The 19,942-nt window shown below is 61.6% G+C and overlaps 4 protein-coding genes across 4 annotated transcripts; 3 read left to right on the forward strand and 1 right to left on the reverse strand.

Annotated features, from left to right (window-relative positions):
• Positions 1,107-3,843, forward strand: TBX10 (T-box 10). The gene has a single exon (XM_021082741.1). The coding sequence runs from the start codon at positions 2,963-2,965 to the stop codon at positions 3,626-3,628; it is 666 nt and encodes a 221-aa protein (XP_020938400.1). The 5' UTR covers positions 1,107-2,962; the 3' UTR covers positions 3,629-3,843.
• NUDT8 (nudix hydrolase 8) lies at positions 4,534-8,264 on the forward strand. The gene is made up of 4 exons (XM_003122437.4): positions 4,534-6,133; positions 6,797-6,929; positions 7,791-7,868; positions 7,959-8,264. Exons 1-4 carry the CDS (start codon positions 5,940-5,942, stop codon positions 8,184-8,186), a joined length of 633 nt encoding a protein of 210 aa, XP_003122485.1. The 5' UTR covers positions 4,534-5,939; the 3' UTR covers positions 8,187-8,264.
• On the forward strand, positions 8,879-13,958 carry LOC100525027 (double C2-like domain-containing protein gamma). The gene is given in 12 exon segments (XM_013994018.2): positions 8,879-10,183; positions 10,274-10,651; positions 10,786-10,865; positions 10,940-11,011; positions 11,219-11,328; positions 11,407-11,542; positions 11,639-11,689; positions 12,988-13,145; positions 13,252-13,333; positions 13,465-13,474; positions 13,477-13,560; positions 13,638-13,958. Coding segments are annotated over 11 exon segments (1,155 nt in total). The 5' UTR covers positions 8,879-10,183; positions 10,274-10,410; the 3' UTR covers positions 13,769-13,958.
• Positions 14,234-19,937, reverse strand: NDUFV1 (NADH:ubiquinone oxidoreductase core subunit V1). The gene is made up of 10 exons (XM_003122438.5): positions 19,726-19,937; positions 18,582-18,664; positions 18,339-18,509; positions 17,440-17,623; positions 16,164-16,353; positions 15,547-15,759; positions 15,214-15,380; positions 14,852-14,933; positions 14,481-14,626; positions 14,234-14,370 (listed from the first exon to the last, which is right to left on the reverse strand). Exons 1-10 carry the CDS (start codon positions 19,795-19,797, stop codon positions 14,284-14,286), a joined length of 1,395 nt encoding a protein of 464 aa, XP_003122486.1. The 5' UTR covers positions 19,798-19,937; the 3' UTR covers positions 14,234-14,283.

Raw genomic sequence — 19,942 nt, forward strand, 5'->3', positions numbered from 1 at the left:
ACAAGTGAGGAGGCCAGAGCATAAAGATGTGAGAACTGGCTTTTTTTTTTTTTTCCCCCTAGGGCCACACCTGCAGCATATGGAGGTTCCCAGGCTAGGGGTCTAATCAGAGCTGTGCCCGCCAGCCTACACCAGAGCCACAGCAATGCCAGATCGGAGCCACGTCTGCGACCTACAACACAGCTCATGGCAACACCGGATCCTTAACCCACTGAGCAAGGCCAGGGATCAAACCAGAAACCTCATGGTTCCTAGTCAGATTCGTTAACCACTGAGCCACGATAGGAACTCCAGAACTGGCTTCTGGAGGCAGAATTTGGGCCAGTTTGGGGTCAGAGACGGGCGAGAGTCATTGGTGGTAATTTGAGACTCTCCTTCAGCTCAGTAGTTCTTAAGCAGCGCGAGGCAGCCAGGTCTCCACAGAGAAAGACCCCACCCCCAACCTCCAAGAGCGCCCATGTGTCCCACATCTGTAACAGGTGTCCTTTATGAAGGGCCTACTGTGTGCCAGGTCCTGAGTGTGTCCTCACAAACCCTCACATCAGCCCCATGAGGCACATGGTAAGAACCCCTAGTGACAGAGGTGAAAACTGAGCTCTGGAAAGTGGAAGGACTTGTGCAGGGCCACACGGCCTCCTGATGGCCCAGAGATTTCCTGGAGGGCCAGAGAGACCCTGGCTCTGATCTCAGCAGCTTTACGTAAGCATTGACCTCATGAAGTGATGCTGACTCGCGGATCCTGTGGCAACACATCCCTGGCAGTCAGGGAGGGCTTCCTGGAAGAAGCAGCAGCTTGGTGCAGCCTGAAAGAAGGCTGGCGGGGTGAGCAGGAGCCTACCTGCCGTCCTCTCTCCCCAGCCTTCCTCTCTGCTGGCCTCGGGGTATTTTCCCCCTCAGAGACCTACACCTCGCCCACGACCTGCTCCAGCTGGGGGCCCCACCCGGACTCCCTGTTACCATCAGGCCCTTCCACCACCTCCACCGGGGCCCAAGCCACGGCCAAAGCCACCGGGCAGGGCCCCAAGAACCCACGTGTGTCCAGCGTGACGGTTCAGCTGGAGATGAAGGCTCTGTGGGAAGAATTCAACCAGCTGGGCACAGAGATGATTGTCACCAAGGCTGGCAGGTATGAGCAGTGGGGGGGGGGGGGAGGCGGGGGCCAGGGCGGAGCGACGCGGGCTGCTGAGCACCCCCTCCCGCAGGAGGATGTTCCCCACCTTCCAGGTGAAGATCCTGGGCATGGACACGCTGGCCGACTATGCCCTGCTCATGGACTTCGTGCCCCTGGACGACAAGAGATACAGGTCTGGGGGCTGGCGGGGGATGCAGCTCAGACCTCAGGTGCCAAAACGGGGAGGCAGACCCCCACCCGCACGCTGGGTGAAGCAGGGCACAGCCCCTGAGCAGTGTTGGGGGCCTATCCTGCGCCAGGCGGGGTGGGCCGGCCCAGGGCAGCAGGTGCATCATGGGGAACACAGCTGGGCGGCGTTCTCGGAGCCCGGGCTCCTCATGTGCAGCTGGCGCTGGCACATGGGCAGTTAAGGGAGCTGCTGGCGAACCATCAGTCCTGGCTGCCAATGGGGGCAGCAGATGAGGTGCCGTCGAGGCGCCTTTGCCACCTTGCTCTGTCCCCAGGTACGCCTTCCACAGCTCGGCCTGGCTGGTGGCCGGCAAGGCAGACCCGGCCACGCCCGGCCGCGTGCACTTCCACCCCGACTCGCCCGCCAAGGGCGCACAGTGGATGCGCCAGATCGTGTCCTTCGACAAGCTCAAGCTGACCAACAATCTGCTGGATGACAATGGCCACGTGAGGCCCGGGCCACAGTGGGAGGGGTTGGGCCAGGGCAGGGGACACGGGAGTCTGACGGTGATGAAGCCCGGGGCCAGGGCTGGCTGGGCCTTTGCTGCCCAATGGCCTTGGTGCCCCGCACCCCACCTGCTGCTGACAGCCAAGGCTGGGGGCCGGGTCACCTGGCTGGGGTGTAGACAGCAGAAGGGACGCCCAGGCCAGGGGGGCCAGGCCCACCGCAGGTGCAGGAACATAGCCCTGCCGACACAAAGGACAGCGATCCCTGTCCTGATGGGCTCACCTCCTGGGGTAGAGGGCAGGTGATGAGCAAAGAATCCAGATGACAGATCCTGGGGACAAATGTCAGGAGGGAAAGGAAGCAGGGAGGGGCCGAGGCGGAGGTGGCTATTCAGTTCAGGGGTCTCAGGAAGGGGGCTGAGGAAGTTCCCTGGTGTCGCAGTGAATCAAGGACTGGCATTGCCACAGCTGGGGTGCAACAGTGGCTCGGGTTTGATCCCTGTCTGGGAATGTCCACGTGCCACGGGTGCAACAAAAAGAAAAAAAATAAAATAAAGAGAAATGTGAAGGAAGAGGAGGAGGGAGCCTGTGCTTCTAAGGGGGGAGCTGTTGCAGGCAGCAACAGCAAGTGCAAAGGCCCTGGGGCTGGAAAATGCTGTGAGGCGGCTCCCCTGTGGCTGGAGTGGAGCAAGGAGGGGCACTGGGAGGGGAAGAGAGCCTAAGGGGGGCCAGCGCTGACCTACAGGGCCAGTTGGCTGCAGAGAAGATTCTGGTCTTTACTGTGAGCAGGGCGGGAGCCACAGGAGCGTTTTGAGCTGCAGCTCATCAGGGCTGTGGGGGTGGCGGGGAGAAGGGACCCAGGCACCCGGTGGAGGTGGGGAGAGTGGCAGGAAGGCAGCAGAGGACAATCCAAGAGAAAGATGATGGTGGCCAGGCAGGGCGGAGGCAGCAGGTGGGACAGGGGGTCAGATTCCAGACAGGTCCCTGAGAGCTGGGATGCGGCGGTGAGAGAGGCCAAGTGGCAAGGACGCTCCGCCACAAAGGCGCCTGGCTCAGAACGGCAGACGCACAAGCTCAGACCCGGGCCCGTCACAAGGCTGCCGCGCCCAGCCCTGCACAGCCCCTTCCGCACCCCCACAGATCATTCTCAACTCCATGCACCGCTACCAGCCCCGCTTCCACGTGGTCTTCGTGGACCCCCGCAAGGACAGCGAGCGCTACGCCCAGGAGAACTTCAAGTCCTTCGTCTTCACGGAGACCCAGTTCACGGCCGTGACGGCGTATCAGAACCACCGGGTGGGTCAGGCCACGGCTTGTGGGGCAGCTGCCAGCCCATCGCACAGGGCGACTCTGAGGCCCCAGGCCCCTGGGCCCCACAGGCACACAGACCCCTGCCCTCTCTCCTTCCCTGGGACTCAGTGGGGATCTGTCCCCAGCCATTCCCCTGCCTTCATGCCCACAGGCTCTGTGGTTCCTAAGTTGAGGGGTTCAGGGCCCAAGGCCCAGGGCCCCCAGGTTAGGGTGTCCAGGGAGGAGAGGGTGGCTGAGCCTGGGGCCCTTCCCCAGCCCCGGGGCTGGCCCCTAATGGCACTTTCTCCTCTACAGATCACCCAGCTGAAAATCGCCAGCAACCCCTTTGCCAAGGGCTTTAGGGAGAGTGACCCGGACTCCTGGTACTGGCTGGCCCCTGACAGTCCACCCTGCTGCCCTAACCCATCCCCTCACCCCTATCCTTATCCCCAGACATCGCCGAAGTCCTTGGTTCCTGAACCTTCTTTCAGGGTCATGCCCATTGGTTTGCGCTGGGGTCCCCCCACCTGACCCTGACCCCTGGCCCAGGCTCTCCATCCTGACCCCCTGCTCGTCCCACCTTTAGGACTGTATCTCCACGGCCCCTGCTCAGCGTCCCGACCCGGAGGCGCAGCAGCCTTGGCCCCTGTCTGCTGAAGGGCTCCACTGAGCAGGAGAAAGGTTTGCCGGAGGCCCGCAGATGCAGTGAGACCAGGGCCTGCATAGTGCACAGGAAGCATGGGGCAGGGTGGAGGGGAATGGGAGGACAGGGCCAAGGGGCCTCCAGGAAGGGGCTTCAGCCTGCTTAGCAAGCTCACTGGGCTTCTGTGTGGAGAGAGAAGGGGAGGCAGAGATTTCTAAGACAATTTGGGGCCCAGGGCAGAGAGAGGAGAGCAGGGAGGGCAAGTAGGCTTCCCGGAGGAGGTGGCTTCTGAGCTGGCCCTGGAGGATTGGGAAGGTTTTGGACAGAGGGGGAAGGTGGGTACGAAATTCCAGGCAGAGGGAACGGTAAGAGCGAAGGCCAAGAGGTGGGCAGCTTGGGATGGGAGGAGCGGGGGACAGGCAGGCAGCCTGAAGGTCAGGGGAGAATGGGACCCACTCAGACCATTTCCTCCCCCAGACCCCAACAAAGCTCCAGCCTTCACCTCCAGGACCCCTGCCAGGCTCCACCATCAGCTGCTGGCCCCCACTGAGGCTCTGCTAGCCCAGGCCACCTACCAGCCCCTCACCTACCAGGGCCTGTACCCTGGAGCCTCAAGCCCCCTCCGAATCCCAAGGGCCCGACCGACACCATACCCCCTCCCCAACATCCGGCCTGATAGAGATCAGGGGGGGCTGCCCCTCCCAGCAAGGATGGGGCTCCTCTCCCCAACTGCCATGTGCCTGGGGCCTGGCCAGGACCCACAGTGACGGTGGAGGAGCCCTGTGTACAGAGCGCCTACCCTGGCCTCACCTCTGTAGAGACCCCCCTCCCCTCACAAGGAGAACAGAGCAAGTGGAAGCCCAGAGAGAGAAGTGACCTGCCCAGAGTCACAGCAAGGCTGCAATGGCACCAGGGTTGAAACCAGCCCCCCCCCACATCCCAACCTGCCCCCTTCTGCCTTGGGGGTGACGCCTCCAAACGCTGCTTTACCTTTCTTCCCCCCAACATTAAATCATTTGGCACAGGTGGTCAGAGCACTTCTCTCTTCAGAGGTCAGGGAGGAGGGCCTCAGGAATGCCCATGCCCCCGTGTCTGGGCAGACATCCCAAAGCTCTACCCAGTGCGGTTGGCTTCGTTGGGGCACAGAGTGACGGGAAAGGTGGTGACACAAGCTGAGCGTCAGGGCTGCGAGGGAGGCTGTGCAGCTCAGGGAAGCACCTGCCATTCCACGTTTAGGTGCCACGTGCAAATTTGGTTCTCAAGGAGCCAGAGGTGGCAGAAGGATGCAGAACACCACAGACAGGGACCGCAGGGGTCAAGGTGGGGGTGGAAGAGGAGATTGAGAATGCGATCAGGACTCCAAGCAGGAGCTTCTAGAAAAAGTGACACGTAAACCAACACCTATAGAAGTAGAAAGTGCGGAAGAGCGGGGGCAGGAGGAGAGGCGAGCTCCCGGCTCTGGGAAAAGCATGGCTAAGGGGTGGGGCTCCAGTGGGTTCCCTTTGGAACGAGAGGGTGCGACGCGCGCCACCCAGCGGAATCAGGAGATAGGGCCCGGAGGGAGCGGAGGGCCGGGCACTCCTCCCGCAGCCCCTGGCGTCTCCGCCTCCCGAAGGGGCGCGCCGTAGACCCCCTGAACGCCGACTGGAAACATCCCGGAGCACTTCCTGCGAGGTCCCGGACACTCGCGAACGCGAAGAACGCGGGCCCGGCAAGGCTTCAACAGCCAGACACCTTGACTACCAACCCCGCAGTCGGCAAGGGCGGGGCCAGCCGCCGGGCCACGTGCAACCCCAGCTGCCCTAGGGTACCGCCAACAGCCTAGACCATCCCGGGCAGCTCCGCCGCGCCCGCCCCTGCCCCTTCCCCCCTTCCCCTTCCCCCCTTCCCCCTTTCCCCCTTCCCCCTTCCCCTTCCCCCCCCTTCCCCCCCTCCCCTTTCCCCCCTGCCGGAAGCCCAGGCTATCTGGTCACGCCCCTTCCGGGCCCGCCCCCAACTCGAGGAAGGGCCTCCAGCCTGGGTTGGGCCCCGCCCCGTGGGCGTGGCTGGTGCTGCTTTGGAGGCCCCACCCGCCCATGGGGACGGGAGACTCCTCCCGCGGTCCCCTCCGGGTTTCCGAAAGACCTGGGAGTGTGAGTGCTGCCCTCTCTCCCTCGCGCGGCCCAGTGCCCTTGCTGTCCCGGCCGCGCCCCGCCGGACATGCTGCCCGACTACCTGTCGGCGGAGGGCGAGCAGCGCTGCCGGCGACTGCTAGCGGAGGTCACAGTCCGGCTCCGCGCGCGGCCTGCGGCGGCCGCGGTATTAGTGCCGCTGTGTTCTGTGCGCGGGGTCCCGGCGCTGCTCTACACGCTGCGGTCCAGTCGCCTGGCCGGGAGGCACAAGGGTGACGTCAGGTACACCGGCCAGGAACTCCTCTCCCTTCTTGGAGGAGGCCAATGAACCCCGGCGACTTCAGGGTCCTGGGCAGGGCACTTACCCTCTCCTAGCCTCGGTTTCTGCCTCTGTGGAATGGGTCTGGGGAGGCCCCGTCCTGCCAGCGGGCTGGGGCAGGAGTCAGCGACCCGCGTCCCTCCGCCTGGAGCCTGGCGCCGCGGTGCAACTGCGCGGGCGCCGCGCGGACCCTTCGAAGAGCGTCCCGCTACCCTTCAGGCAGACGACATGTCTCTGATCGGGGTCCTTCTCTAAAAAGGCAGGACTCTGCCCCCTTCTGGCGACTATGGGGAGATTCGAGTTTCGGATCCGAAGAAGCGCTTGGGGCTGGGCTACCTGACTTCCTGACCTGGCCCCGCCCCAGCGGGAACGGGGGACACCCAAGGGTCAATGTCAGCGCCACTGGGGCCACCATAAGCAGAGTTGGCTTGTCTGAGGCCCAGGGCCTCTTTCTTACCCTCTTTGCTCAAGGAGGTAAACTGAGCCCAGAGAAGTCAGGTAGCTCGCCGACACGGTCGTCTAGAGACAGACTGGATTTAGGTGGGTCACTAGCCCTCTGCCACAGCTGCTCCCCCACCCATCCATGGCCATGAGCACCCAAGAACCAGGCTCCCCGTGCCGTTCAGTTTCCCAGGTGGCAAGTGTGACCCCACTGACCGGGACGTAGTGCACACGGCCCTGAGGGAGACCCATGAGGAGCTGGGCCTTGTTGTGCCGGAGGAGCATGTATGGGGTGTCCTGCAGCCTGTGTATGACCAGGTAAGCCTGCCAGGCCCTGAGGCCCCCACCAGCCCTTATCCCCTTCACCACCTCTGCTTGCCCTGGGCTAGGAGCAGGGACCCCCAGGGACAAGGGAGTGGTCATGGACTCCTGCCATATGGTGGAGCCCCGGATACCTGCCTGGCAGCTGTGTTCCATCCTCACACAACCCAGTGGGACGGGGCCGGGGGTATATTGTCCCCCTTTCTCAGGGGACACTGAGGCTCAGGTACTTGGGTGAAGGCAGCTCGGCTCATCTTGGTGGACAGAGCTTGGGGACGGCTTTGCAAAACAGGTAGAGACTGAATAACAGTTGGGACATTTTAAGGTAGTAAAAGTAAGAAAAGGTTTTTCTTTCTTTTTTTTCTTTTCTTTTTTTTTTTTTTTTTTTTTGGTCTTTTTAGGGCTGCACTCATGGCATATGGAAGTTCCCAGGCTAGGGGTTGAACCGGAGCAGCAGCCGCCGACCTACGCCACAGCCACAGCCATGCCAGATCCAAGCTACATGTGACCTACACCACAGCTCACGGCAATGCCGGATCCTTGGCCCACTGAGCGAGGCCAGGGATAGAACCCTAGTCCTCATGGGTAGTAGCCAAGTTCATTACCACTGAGACACACGGGAACTCCAGGGAAGGTTTTTCTAAGGGGAGGGAACAGTCTATGTAGGCCCAGAGTTTGGAATGGGTCTAGTGTGTTTGGGGGGCCTAAGTCAGTCCGCAGGCCTGGGCAGGGCCAGATGGACCGGGCCTGCACAGCTGAAGGCCCTGGAGTCCTCCTCTCTGGCCCCACCCCACCCCCAGCCCCAAAGCCCTGCAGAGGCCATACCTCCCCTGACCGCCTGCCCTCCTCCTGCCTCAGCGCAAGGTCACTGTGGTGCCCGTGTTGGCTGGTGTGGGCCCACTGGATCCCCAGAGCCTCAGGCCCAACCCTGAGGAGGTGAGTGGGATGCCCAGGGGAGAGGTCGGGTTGTCCCTGTGGTGGGGGGGGACACCCTCTGTCTACCCTCTTGCCGCCTCTTGCCCACAGGTGGATGAAGTGTTTGCTCTGCCTCTGACCCATCTGCTGCAAGCACAGAACCAGGGCTATACCCACTTCCGCCAGGGGGGCCACTTCCGCTACACACTGCCTGTCTTCCTGCACGGGCCGCACCGTATCTGGGGGCTCACGGCCATCATCACTGAGTTCACCCTGCAGCTGCTGGCACCTGGTACCTACCAGCCCCGCCTGGCCGGCTTTAGCCTGTCCAGGCGCTGAAGGCCTGGCCCGAGCAGCCCCCACCTTTGCACTGCCAGGCCAGCCCCCTCCAGGACTAAATAAAGAGCCTTCCCTGACTCCATGGCAACTGCATCTTCTGCACTGGAGCCCTGACCTTGAGCAGACCCCATGGGACAGCTGGCTTCCTGTGGGGTGCCCCTGGATAGTCACACTGTCACCCACAGAAGTGGGCACTACCTGTGAGTACTTACTATGTGCCAGGCGCCTGGTTGGGATTTGAACCATGCCCTCTCTGACTCTAGGAGCCCAGACTCCTAGCCATCATGTTGTTCCCTCTTCTGTGTCTGGCTGACCCTGTGCCAGGTGGCAGGAATCTAGAAAGAAACCCCGCAGCTTACTGCAAAGCTCTGACTTACCAAGCTCCCACCAGGTGCCAGGCGTTGTGCTGGGGCCACATCTATGCACAAGCTAGAGGCTACCCTGCCCTCTGGGGGTGCTCAGTATGGGGGAGACCTTAGACCAGGTCACAGGGATAATCACATGATTGCACATTCATTACTCCCAGATGATAGCAGAATTATGTATCAGTCATTTAGAGGAGGGAGCTCCCATTGTGGTGCAATGGGATTGGCAGCATCTTGGGAGCCCTGGGATGCAGATTTGATCCCCGGCCCAGCACAGTGGGTTAAGGTTCCAGTGTTGTTGCAGCTGTGGCTTAGGTCACGTCTGTGGCTCGGATCTGATCTCCAGCCTGGGAACAACATGCCACAGGGCAGCCAGAAAAAAAAAAAAAAAAAACACCAAAAAAACGTAAAGCAGGGTTCTGTGAGAGAGCTGAGGGAATGATGGTCTGACCCTGATGTGGCAGACTGGGCAGTATTAGGCAGGACAAGCGATAGAGAACTCCACCCACTAGCTGACTGCTAAGAGAGGAATGGTGATGACAAACTAGAGAGATACTAGCTTCAGGCATAGCTGGATCCAGGAGCTGAGGCTCCCTGTCTCTTTCTGGGCTTCCACTATATTGGCCTCAGCCTCAGGAACATTTTCTACACCACAGGGATGAGAGGTGAGGAGAGGGCAACAGCTCTAAGATGGCATGCTACAGCATGTGATCAGTGGAAAACAGCTTCTCTTTCTGGGCCAGTCTATCCCAGAATTGTACAGTGTGGGTCTGCTTTGCTCACTTGCCCGTCCCTAAGCCTGTCACATGGCTGCTGGATTTGGAGTTCATTGATTGGCAAGGTCTGGGGAGCAGGACGAACCTCCTGGACTGAGAATAGGGAAGAGGTGGCCCCAAAGGACCAATGGAAGAGACGGGAAGTTGAGCAAGTAAAAGCCAGCCACAGTCCCCTGCAGAGAGTGATCTTGAGACCAAAGGTACAAAGGAGCAGGTGCACTCAAAGGGCAAGGGGGGGAGGTCGGGACAGAAGGAGCAGCACATGCTCAAAGCTTGGGTGGACCTGAGGGAAAGGGGGCTGCTGGGAGGGGCAAGGGGACAGGCCTCAGCGACGCATTCGGATTTTATTCCCCTCTGGGAGAGGGGAAGAGAGGTGTGGAGCATGTTTTTAAAAGCTTGAGCTGCAAAGGGACCAGAGGGCAGACGCCCTCCCCCATTTCACTTTCCCAAAGTGCCCCCACCCTCCCCCTTCCCAACACCTCCCCAGCCCCCTCCGTCTCACCTAGTCCTTCCTCCCCACACTCCCCTCCTGTGCCCCTCACACCCCTGTGTCACCCCTGGCCCTCCAGCCTCCTCACCTGGGAGCAGAGCCACATGATGGTGGTAAAAATATCTCTCGGACAGAGTGTGAACTGGGGGGGCAGGGGAGGAGGGAGGCCGAGCCCTCCCACTAGGCAAGGGACCCTTGGGGTGGAGGGCAGGGCACTGCTGGTCTCCTGGGCTCTGGGGACGGGTTCTGAGTCCCGCCCCTTCTCCCTCCCCCACGGCCACCCTGGCTCTCGGGTCCCCTCAGTCAGGCGCACAACCCAGTGCCAGCAGCACCAGCTGGGAGCCAAGCAGGTGGAGGAGCTCAGAGGTGAGTAGCCCAGCCGGCCTGCCAGCACATGAGCCCCCTCCAGGCTGGAGCCCCCACCCCACCAGCCTTGACCTTGTGCTCTGTCCTCAGGTCCCCACTGCCGCCCAGGACCACCCTTGGCACTCTCAGTGATGCCTCTTTGCCCTGTCTGGTTGGCCCAGTGCAGTCCCCTCATCTCCAGTCCAACGGGGCTCCTCTGAGTCCCCACCACCCATGTCTGCGCCCCCATGGCGGGCATGGCGACAGCGAGCCGGGGGCGGGTCACCATGCAGGAGCACATGGCCATCGATGTGAGCCCGGGCCCCATCCGGCCCATCCGCCTCATTTCCGACTACTTCCCGCACTTCTACCCCTTCGCCGAGCCCGCCCTGCGCACCCCAGACCCACGGCCTGCGGTGACCCCCGCCATCCCCTCTGCACCGCAGCCACAGCTGGACCTAGAGCCAGAGGGAGACTCAGATGACAGCAGTGAGTGGGGGGGTGGGGGACGGAGAAAGGGCTGTCCCTGGCTTCCGACCAGGGACGGGCAAGGCAGGAGGCCTGGGGCCGGGGCGGGGGCCGAGGTAGAGGCTGACCATGCCCGCCCCCCTCCCCGCCCTCAGCTGCGCTTGGCACCCTCGAGTTCACCCTCCTTTTGGATGCGGACAACAGCACCCTGCACTGCACGGCCCACCGCGCCGAGGTGAGGATGGGGCGGCGTCCCTGGGCCCCCGGCCTCGACCCCGGGCCTTTCCCACATCCACTCCCTCTTTCCAGGGCCTCAAGCCACCAGCCTCGGGCTCCGTGGACACCTACGTCAAGGCCAATCTGCTCCCGGGGGCCAGCAAGGTGAGGGCGAGATGCAGGTCCCTATGGCTGCCCCTTGGCCACACCCCCAGCCTGAACCCGCCTGGCCTGCAGTGCCCCTCTGCCCCAAGGCCTTGACCTCAGGCGTGCAGCTCCCCACCGCCGGAACCAGAGACCCTAGCAGAGAGGGGGACCCGGATAGGGCCCTGGGGCCTGAGAAGGCTCTGACCCTCCCTGCTCGGTCCCTAGGCCAGCCAGCTGCGGACACGCACGGTTCGGGGTACGAGGGGACCTGTCTGGGAGGAGACGCTCACCTATCACGGCTTCACCGTCCAGGACGCCCGGCGCAAGACCCTGCGGTGAGGCTGGGGCCCGAGCTGCAAGGGGAGCAGGGCTGGGGGCCTTGCCTGGCCAGGTCTGACCTGGGTGGCCACCAGGCTGTGCGTGTGTGAGGACCCACGGCTGCGGCGGCGGCGGGGGGCACCTCCCCTGGGGGAGCTGCGGGTGCCCCTGAGGAAGCTGGTGCCCAACCGAGCCAGGAGCTTCAACGTGTGTCTAGAGAGGCGGCGGCTGGTGAGTGGGGCAGATGCACAGGGTGGGGCTGTGACGGGGTCGGGAGGGAGACCGCGGCAGTGTCGGCCAAGGTGACCGGGCTCTCTGCTCTTTCAGACCAAGAGGCCCAGGAGCCTGGACACAGCACGTGGCATGTCTCTGTATGAGGTGGGTAGGACCCAGCAAGGGGTGGGGGCGGGCAGGTCTGGGGTGGCCCAGACTGAAGTGTGACAGACAAGGGCCAATGGGGGCTGGGCAGGGTCCAGGCGCAGGCAGGCTCGGGGAAGGCTTGGCCATCTCTCTCACAGGCCGTGAGCACTCATAGAGTCCCAGGGAACAGCCAGGCCCCGGTGGCTGGGCAGAGAGGGTGACACCCCTGCCAGGGCAGCCCAGAGGAGCTGTGGGGAACTGGCACAAGTCCTCAGAGAGCAGAGACACAAGCCAGCTGGAGGCAGAGGCTGACTGGTGGGACCTGTCCATGGTCAGAGCTGGGAGGGCAGGTCAAGGTCCAGGAGAGAATGGATGCGGTGGGGCTCCCTGGCTGCTAGGTCTGCCCCTGGGGCAGTGTGGGTGCCATTCTGGGGCTGGTAGCCCCAGACAGGCTGTTGTCAAGAGGCAGTCAAGGTGACTGCACGGGATCTGCAATGGGAAACCAAAGACCTGGCCAGAATCCAAGCCCCCGCCCACAAAGCTGAGGCAGGGCCCTCCCCAGCCGAGCCGGATGGAGGGCAAGGGGCTGCTGCCCTGCCCCCTAGCGGAGCCGCAAGGTGCTGCGGCTGTCAGTTAGGCCAGGCCAGCTGGAGTCCACCAGGTGGGGCAGGCACCTGGGACAAACCCTTCCTGTCCCAGACCCCACAGGCAGCAGCCCCTTGGTGCATGGCCAGTGCCCAGGGGGCAGTCCCTTCCCGAGAGAACTGAATGTGAGCAAGGCAGTTGGGCTTTCTGCGAATCAGAGCCCACAGAGAGTGTGGGGAAGCTTGTTCTTTCCAGGCATCCTCCCTGAGTCCTTCTGGGAGCAGCGGCGCAAAGGACATGGCGAATCTGGCCTCCTGGGCTGCGGGGTATTGCAGCTGCAGAGGTCTGTCTGTCCTTGGGCAGAGAACAGCCCCAGAGCCGCTTCTCTAGCAAGAGCCCCGCAGGAGGGTGGTGACGGGGTCCTAATGCAAGACCGCTTAGGGAGCCATTGGCACATTCGGGGCCCTCAGACATCAGCTCCCTTCCCCTGACAAAGACGCACTGAACTGACCAGTCACATGGCCTGAGCCAGCCCCTCTCCTTCTCGGGCCCTGGAGGGTATGGCTGACCTCCAGGCCACTGGGCCAGTGACTGTCTTTGGAAACTGCACCATGAAATCAAATCCTGGGCCTGATTTCTCTGCAGCCAGTCTGAGTCCTCACATCAGGGCCAGCGCTGGTGGGTGGCTGGACTGTGGGCCACACGGGGGCTGACCCAGCCTACCCCTGCAGGAGGAGCTGGAGGCAGAGGCGGCAGGAGAGGAGCGTGGGCGCATCCTGCTGTCGCTGTGCTACAGCTCTCAGCGGGGCGGCCTGCTGGTGGGTGTGCTACGCTGCGCCCACCTCGCCCCCATGGATGCCAATGGCTACTCAGACCCCTTCGTCCGCCTGTGAGTGTGAACAGGGTGACAGGTGGGCAGCAGGGGTTCCTCAGAGCCCTTATGGGACTCACCTCTCCAGGGCCGCGCCCACCCTGAGCCCATCCTTCCCAATCAGCTTCCTGCATCCAAACGTGGGGAAGAAATCCAAATATAAGACCAGTGTTCGGAAGAAGACCCTGAACCCCGAGTTCAACGAGGTAGGCCGGGGCCACAGAGGGGGCAGTGCTGGCTGCTGGGCAGCATCCCGCCTCGGAGAGCGAGGTCCCAGTCCCAGCTCGCCGGAGCCGTCCCCCTGCCCTGGTCAGCCTCCTTCCTGCCCCTCCCGCAGGAGTTCTTCTACGCGGCCCAAGGGAGGAGCTGGCCCAGAAGACGCTGCTGGTGTCCGTGTGGGATTATGACCTGGGCACGGCCAACGACTTCATTGGTGAGTGGGAAGGTGGGGAGCTGGGGAGGGGGGTCCAGTGGGCTCCCACATGGCTCCTGACCTGTCCCCCAACCCAGGTGGGGTGCAGCTGAGTAGCCGGGCCAGCGGGGAGCGCCAGCAACATTGGCGTGAATGCCTGGGTCGCAGTGACTGCCGGCTGGAGCTGTGGCACCCGCTGGACGGTGCGCCCCTCCAGCTCAGCGACTAGCAGGGGCCCCCCATCTGGGCCTGCTCACCGCCCCTCCCCAAACCAGCCCTCGGCAGTTCCCACGGAGCTGGGAAGACCTGGAGCTGCCTCACCCACCACACCCAGCCCCTTCAATCCCTTCCTGCCCCTCTTTCAAATCCATCCCGCTGCCCAATCATGAAGCAAGAATAAACCTCTCCTTCAAACCTGACTGGGCAGTCTGTTCTTTCCCTGCCACTCCCTCCCGGGGGCAGACAGGCCTGCTCGCCTTCCTCCCGCCCTCCAGGGCCACCGCTCCCCTCCCGACCCCTGCTCCCCCGCACTGAGGGGTAAGTGCTCAGGAGGTCTATGACAGGCTGACCCCCCAAAAGCCAAGGTGTAATATTGTGCTGACCTGTTCCTCCCAAACCTCCATCTGCCTGGGAGACAAGCCTCCATGAGTAAAGGGCACAGCGGCAGAGGGAAGAGCGAGACCACAGAGAAGGTGCAACGAGAGCCTGGGCAGCACCTGCTTTATTGTCCAGAGAGCCCAAGGCTCAGGAAGCAGCCTGCCTGGCCTGGTGCTGCAGGGCAAACTGCTGCATCCGCTCCTCAAGCTCGGGCCGGAAGTGTCGGATCAGGCCCTGGGGAAGTGAGGTGCTGTGTGAGGCAGGGGCTGAAAGGCCCCCAAGGCCTGGGCCCTCAGCGCCACCCCCGCCCCCAGCAGAGTGCCACGCAGTGGGGCAGTGGGTACCTGCACAGGCCAGGCGGCTCCGTCGCCCAGGGCGCAAATGGTGTGGCCTTCTATCTGCTTGCTGATCTCCCACAAGGAGTCGATCTCAGCCGGCCTGGCGTCCCCCTTCACAAAGCGGGCCATCACCTTGTTCATCCAGTCCACACCTGAGCCGTGGCGGCAAGAGAGGGCCCGCTGAGCACCCCACGCTGGGGCACAGAGCACGGAACTTGAGGGGTACAGAACACGGGGAGGGTGGGACTAGGAGAAGCCACTGCAGGCTGGGAAGCAGCGGCGTTTCTCCGGGTCCAAGCCCAAGCCATGCTTGTCCTGTACCCAGCCCGGGCCTGGGGCGGGCCGCAGAGAAGGCCCGGCCCGCACAGCGCGCTTACCCTCACGGCACGGGGTGCACTGGCCACAGCTCTCATGCTTGTAGAACTCGATGAGGCGGGCGATGGCTTTCACGATGTCCGTCTGGGGTGACAAGGGGCAGTGAGGAGGCACCCAAGGCCTGAGCCTCAGCGCATGGCAGCAGGCCCTCCTGCCGCCAGCCTCCCCGGGCATCCTGAACTGCCAGGCTCCACAGGTGTTCTCTCCCAGAGAAGCCCTGCTCCCCTCCCCGTCCCACCTCACTATCTCCGGTTACACCAACTGGGACCTAGGAGCTGGCAGTTCTCCAAGACACCCAGGATGGGGTAACTAACCAGGCTGGCGTAAGGCAGGCACTGGGAGAGGCGCATGGGCCAACGCTTACCGAGCGGTCCATGACAATCACCGCAGCCGTGCCCAGGCCCGTCTGTGCCTGCACCAGCGCGTCAAAGTCCATCAGCACCGTCTCACACACGGACTTGGGGATCAGTGGGGTGGATGAGCCACCAGGGATCACAGCAAGGAGGTTGTCCCAGCCACCTATGACACCTCCTGGGGCCCCAGCCAGTCCCCAAAAGGATGGTCAGGGCTGGGGCAGGCACAACTGCCTGCCCACACCCTGCCAGCCCCCACCCCAGCCCAGGCTCCCGAGGCCCTGCCACCAGCTCTGTTCCTGGGCTCCCGCCCCCACTACCCGCTGGCCGGCCCCAGGCCTCACCCGCATGCTTTTCAATCAGCTCCTTCAGTGGCACAGACATCTCCTCCTCCACAGTGCACGGGTGGTTGACGTGGCCAGAGATGTTGAACAGTTTGGTGCCGGAGTTGCGCTCTCGGCCAAAGCTGGCAAACCACGCGCCCCCACGGCGGCAGATGGTAGGGGACACAGCCACTGTCTCCACGTTGGCCACGGTTGTAGGGCAGCCAAACACTCCTGGGTGGGGTGGGGGGATGGGATGAGAAACTGGTGGCTGCCAGTGGCAGCGACAGGCTGGGCCAGGCTTCCTGGCAGTGAGGCCTGTCCAGGTCCTGCTCTTGTGGCAGAAAGCCCCGCTTTCACCCCTTTGTTATTCTTGTCCCCCACTGGCCCCCAGATTCCAGCTGGAGCCGCAGCGCCTCCAGCACCCTGCCTCTAGCTCCTGAAGGGTCAGACAAAGCGTGGGGGCTGAGGCAGGAGGAGGGGCTGCAGGTGGCACTAGGGGTACCCCTGTGTTGTTACCGCCCTACTCTGTGTCTGGCCCCGGGTACAAAAGGAACTCAGAAACTACCTGAAGCCAGGTCCCGGGTTCCACAGGACACAGGGCAAGGCCCAGGATGAGGCCAGGTGCCAGGTCTTACCCACGTCTGCGGGGAAGGGCGGCTTCAGGCGGGGCTTGCCCTGCTTGCCCTCGATAGACTCGATGAGCGCGGTCTCCTCCCCGCAGATGTAGGCCCCAGCCCCGCGCACCACAAACACGTCAAAATCGTAGCCGGAGCCGCAGGCGTTCTTGCCGATCAGACCAGCCTCATAGGCCTCTCGGATGGCCACCTGTGGGAAAGGGCTGTGAGGGACCGTCCCCGGGAGCCCAGGAACAGTGTGTGTGAGTGGAAGGGGTACAGGCCCAGTGAGCCCATCGCTAAAGTCCAGAGTAAAAGCTCCCCTGAACACGAGCAGAGGGCCCCCAGGAGAGGGGTGGGATTTTTACGTGTATGCTGCTTTTGGAATAACATTGACCAACTCTCCAACTGTATGTTTTTGATTTTGTTTTTTCTTTTTTTAGGGCTGCACTTATGACATATGCAAGTTCCCAGGCTAGGGGTCGAATCGGAGCTACAGCTGCTGGCCTACGCCACAGCCACATGGGATTTGAGCCACATCTGCGACCTACACCACAGCTCGTGGCAACGTTGGATCCTTAACCCACTGAGCAAGGCCAGGGATCGAACCTGCATCCTAATGGATTCTAGTTGGGGTCGTTAACCACTGAGCCACGAAGGGGAACTCCCTATATGTATTTTTTAAAGACTTCAAGGAGATAACGAAAATTTCGGCAAGTAGTTTCTCTAGGTAGTGGATCTATGAGGGATTTCTCTTTTGTGTGTGGTTTCCTATTTTTATGATGAAGGCGTATTGCTTCTTAGTACAGGAAAAGACCCTGAAGACTTATTTTTAAATATGTAATAGCAATAGCACTTATGCACAATGCAGCCATGTGCCAGGCACTGTTTCAGGTGCCACATCCCTTGTCACTGGCAAGTAGGAGCCTAACAGAAGGATGAGGTTTTGGCCCTGAACTAATTACTACAGGCATGACTAAGCCGAGAATCACTGAAATGACCCCTTGACGCCCCTACAGGAAAAATGCCCACATGTGAGCTCCCCAGCCTACCCCTGCCCCAGGAGTCATGGAGCCCTGGAAGGCCTCCCAGGCTGAGGCGCTGGAACATATAGAAAGCGAAGGAGGCTTTGGGGACCAGGTCCCATTCACGACACAAGGTGCGCAGGAGTGGTCACCACTCTCACCGTTCCACCCCGGACAGAGTCACCGGTAAAATCTAAGAACAGGTCTGGCCAGCAACGGGCTGTGAATGCACGTCGAGCACCCTCTCTGGTGACGGCCCTCCCCCTGCCCACCTGCAGATTGGAGGCCTCGTTGTAGAACTCCCCTCGGATGTAGATGTAGGCGGCGCGGGCGCCCATGGCCCGGCCCCCCACCAGGCAGCCTTCCACCAGCTTGTGGGGATCGTGGCGTATGATCTCCCGGTCCTTGCAGGTGCCGGGCTCCCCCTCATCAGCATTCACCACCAGATACTTGGGCCTGTGGGAGCCAGCAGGTCACTCAGGCTGTAGGGCCACCAGGATTGGACCTTCGACCACATGCCACCCCACTCCGCCCAGGGGAGGCTCAACGCCATCTCCTTGTTGTCCTCCCAACGTGTTCCCAGGGGCTCTGCCTGCTCACCGCCAATGGCAGGGAAATCTCTGCCTATTCCACACTTGGGTGGCTATGACCACAGGAAAGCTATTCGTTCTGCTCAGTCCAAATGTCTCCCTAGCGCTTTCCCCAGAGTCCAAACTTGTCCTTGGTCACAGAGTGTGTTTCCTGAAGCTCCGCTATATCTCTGAAGCCACAAAGAGGTAAAATACTTGGCACTTATCATTTACTTTCTATGTGCCACCAAAGTGCATTATCTCTTAAAGAACACTCTCTCTTTAATCCTTGCAAAATACATATCCATTTACAGAACCGAAAACTGAGCTACAAAGAGGCCAGGAGCATGCCCAAAGCTGTATGATGAAAAGGCAGAGCTAGGAACTGAAATCTGCCAGGGTCAAAGTCATGTCGATTTCACTGGCCCTCAGGTCTCCCCTGAGGAAGAGGACAGAGACCAAGTCCCACCTACTTTAGCTCTGGTAATGTTTTCCCACTTCATTCTCTCTTAGTTTCCAAGAAAACAGCCCAAAGACCCAGGTGAGCCACAGCCACCCCCAAAGTCTCTGCTGAAACCCCGTCTCTGCCTGCCTACACACACCTGCCATCTGAGGGCTTATTCATGAAGCTCCATTTAAGGCCGGTGGGGAAGCCAGCGCCTCCACGGCCCCGCAAGCCCGACGTCTTGACCTCACCCAGGATCCAGTCAGGTCCCTTCAGCAGAATCTCCTTTGTCTTGTACCAGTCACCGCGGCTCTGGGCACCTTTCAGTCTGGACAGAGTGGGTAAGGCAGTGAGGGGAGGCCCTGCCTTGGGACCCACCAGCCTAAGGGCACCATCCTACCTCCAGTCATGGCGGCCATACAGGTTGGTGAAGATCCGGTCTTCATCCTTCAGCGAGCCAAATGAGGTTTTCTTGGGCGCTGTCTGGGGACACAGAGGGTCAGCAGGCTCAGCAGAGCTCTGAGGTCACAGGCGCCAGGTCAGAAGGTACAGATTCTTGGGTGTCCCTGATTATAGGGCTGGGCTGGGAGGAGGGTGGGGACCTAAGCCTTAGAACCCTTCGCAGCATTGTAGCTACCACCACCACTTCCCGTGAGCAGGCACAAGGCTAAGCAACTTATATCCAAAGCCCATTGTATCTTCATAACTCTGAGATGGGAATGATTCCCATTTTATAGAAGAGGAAACTGAGGCTCAGAGCAAAATGGAATTATGGAAGGGCCCACACCCCAAAGCAGCAGAGGAATCTAAGCTCAGGTCTGGACATGGCCAAAGCCCACCCCTAAACCACAGCACCGCACTACCTCCCTGGTCCCAATGTGATGTCATGTCCATTTACTGGTCTGGCCGTGCCACTGGACCAAAACTTGGTTAGGCCAAAGTCTTACATCACTCAACTTTGCTGGAAACAAAATGTGTTTTCTGAAGGAAAAGAAATGCCTCACTGGGGCTGGGACACAAAATGACAGAGGGAGGTCTGCTCGGGATAAAACTGTGGAGAGATGAGGTCTGGAATTCCATATGACCCAGCTGAAGGCTAAGGGGACCAGGCTTCCCAACACCCATCGCCTTAAAAAACAATATAAGGAGCAGAGCGCTGAAGAAGGAATGAAGAGGCGCAAGTCCCTCTCCAAAGATGCCGATCTTTTCTGCATCTGTAAAATGGGGCAATGGCACCTTCACGCCCTACAAGGTTGTGGCGAGGAAGGAATGGCCCAAGGACGCGATGCCGCCTGCAAAATGTTCTGCTAGGTCGCGCCCCTATTATATAAGGGAAGCCAAGGGCTGGGGGCGGGGGTGTATCAGCCTCCCGTTTGTCCCTGTTCCCCTTCTACACCCAGGCAGGATCGGCATCCTTCCACCCGGCTGGGAAGATGAGGGTTTGTCCAGAAAGCACTAACAGCCCCCAGGAAAGGCGCGCGCACAGGTGCGGCCGCGAGACCCGGCCCGCGAGCACTCCTGGCCCAAGCCAAGCTGGGCCTCACCGTGTCGCCGCTGAAACGCACAGATACTCGCGCGGGGAGCGACCCGCCGAGCAATCGCCGTGCCGCCAGCATCGCGGGAGCCAACCTGGTCACCTCCCGCTGTCACCTTCACAGCTCTGAGGCTGAGGAACCGGCGCGACCGAGACGCTAGGCGGCGCACAGGAAGAACGTCACGCGCCAGGGCGCCGGCGGCGCGCCCAAGCTTCCCTGCGCCGCT

The sequence above is a fragment of the Sus scrofa genome, chromosome 2, assembly GCF_000003025.6.
Source record: "Sus scrofa isolate TJ Tabasco breed Duroc chromosome 2, Sscrofa11.1, whole genome shotgun sequence".
NCBI lineage: Eukaryota > Metazoa > Chordata > Mammalia > Artiodactyla > Suidae > Sus > Sus scrofa.

Bases quoted from the DNA above. Each gene is read 5' to 3' on its own strand.
- NDUFV1 (XM_003122438.5), bottom strand. From the start codon at position 19,797: ATGCTGGCGGCACGGCGATTGCTCGGCGGGTCGCTCCCCGCGCGAGTA. The intron at 15,381-15,546 runs GTGAGGCCTGGG...CTGGGGCCCCAG, and splicing joins GCTGATTGAAAAGCATGCGG to GAGGTGTCATAGGTGGCTGG. The intron at 14,627-14,851 runs GTAAGCGCGCTG...GCCACGGCTCAG, and splicing joins GTGCACCCCGTGCCGTGAGG to GTGTGGACTGGATGAACAAG.
- NUDT8 (XM_003122437.4), top strand. From the start codon at position 5,940: ATGCTGCCCGACTACCTGTCGGCGGAGGGCGAGCAGCGCTGCCGGCGA. The intron at 6,930-7,790 runs GTAAGCCTGCCA...CTCCTGCCTCAG, and splicing joins TGCAGCCTGTGTATGACCAG to CGCAAGGTCACTGTGGTGCC. The intron at 7,869-7,958 runs GTGAGTGGGATG...TCTTGCCCACAG, and splicing joins TCAGGCCCAACCCTGAGGAG to GTGGATGAAGTGTTTGCTCT.
- TBX10 (XM_021082741.1), top strand. From the start codon at position 2,963: ATGCACCGCTACCAGCCCCGCTTCCACGTGGTCTTCGTGGACCCCCGC.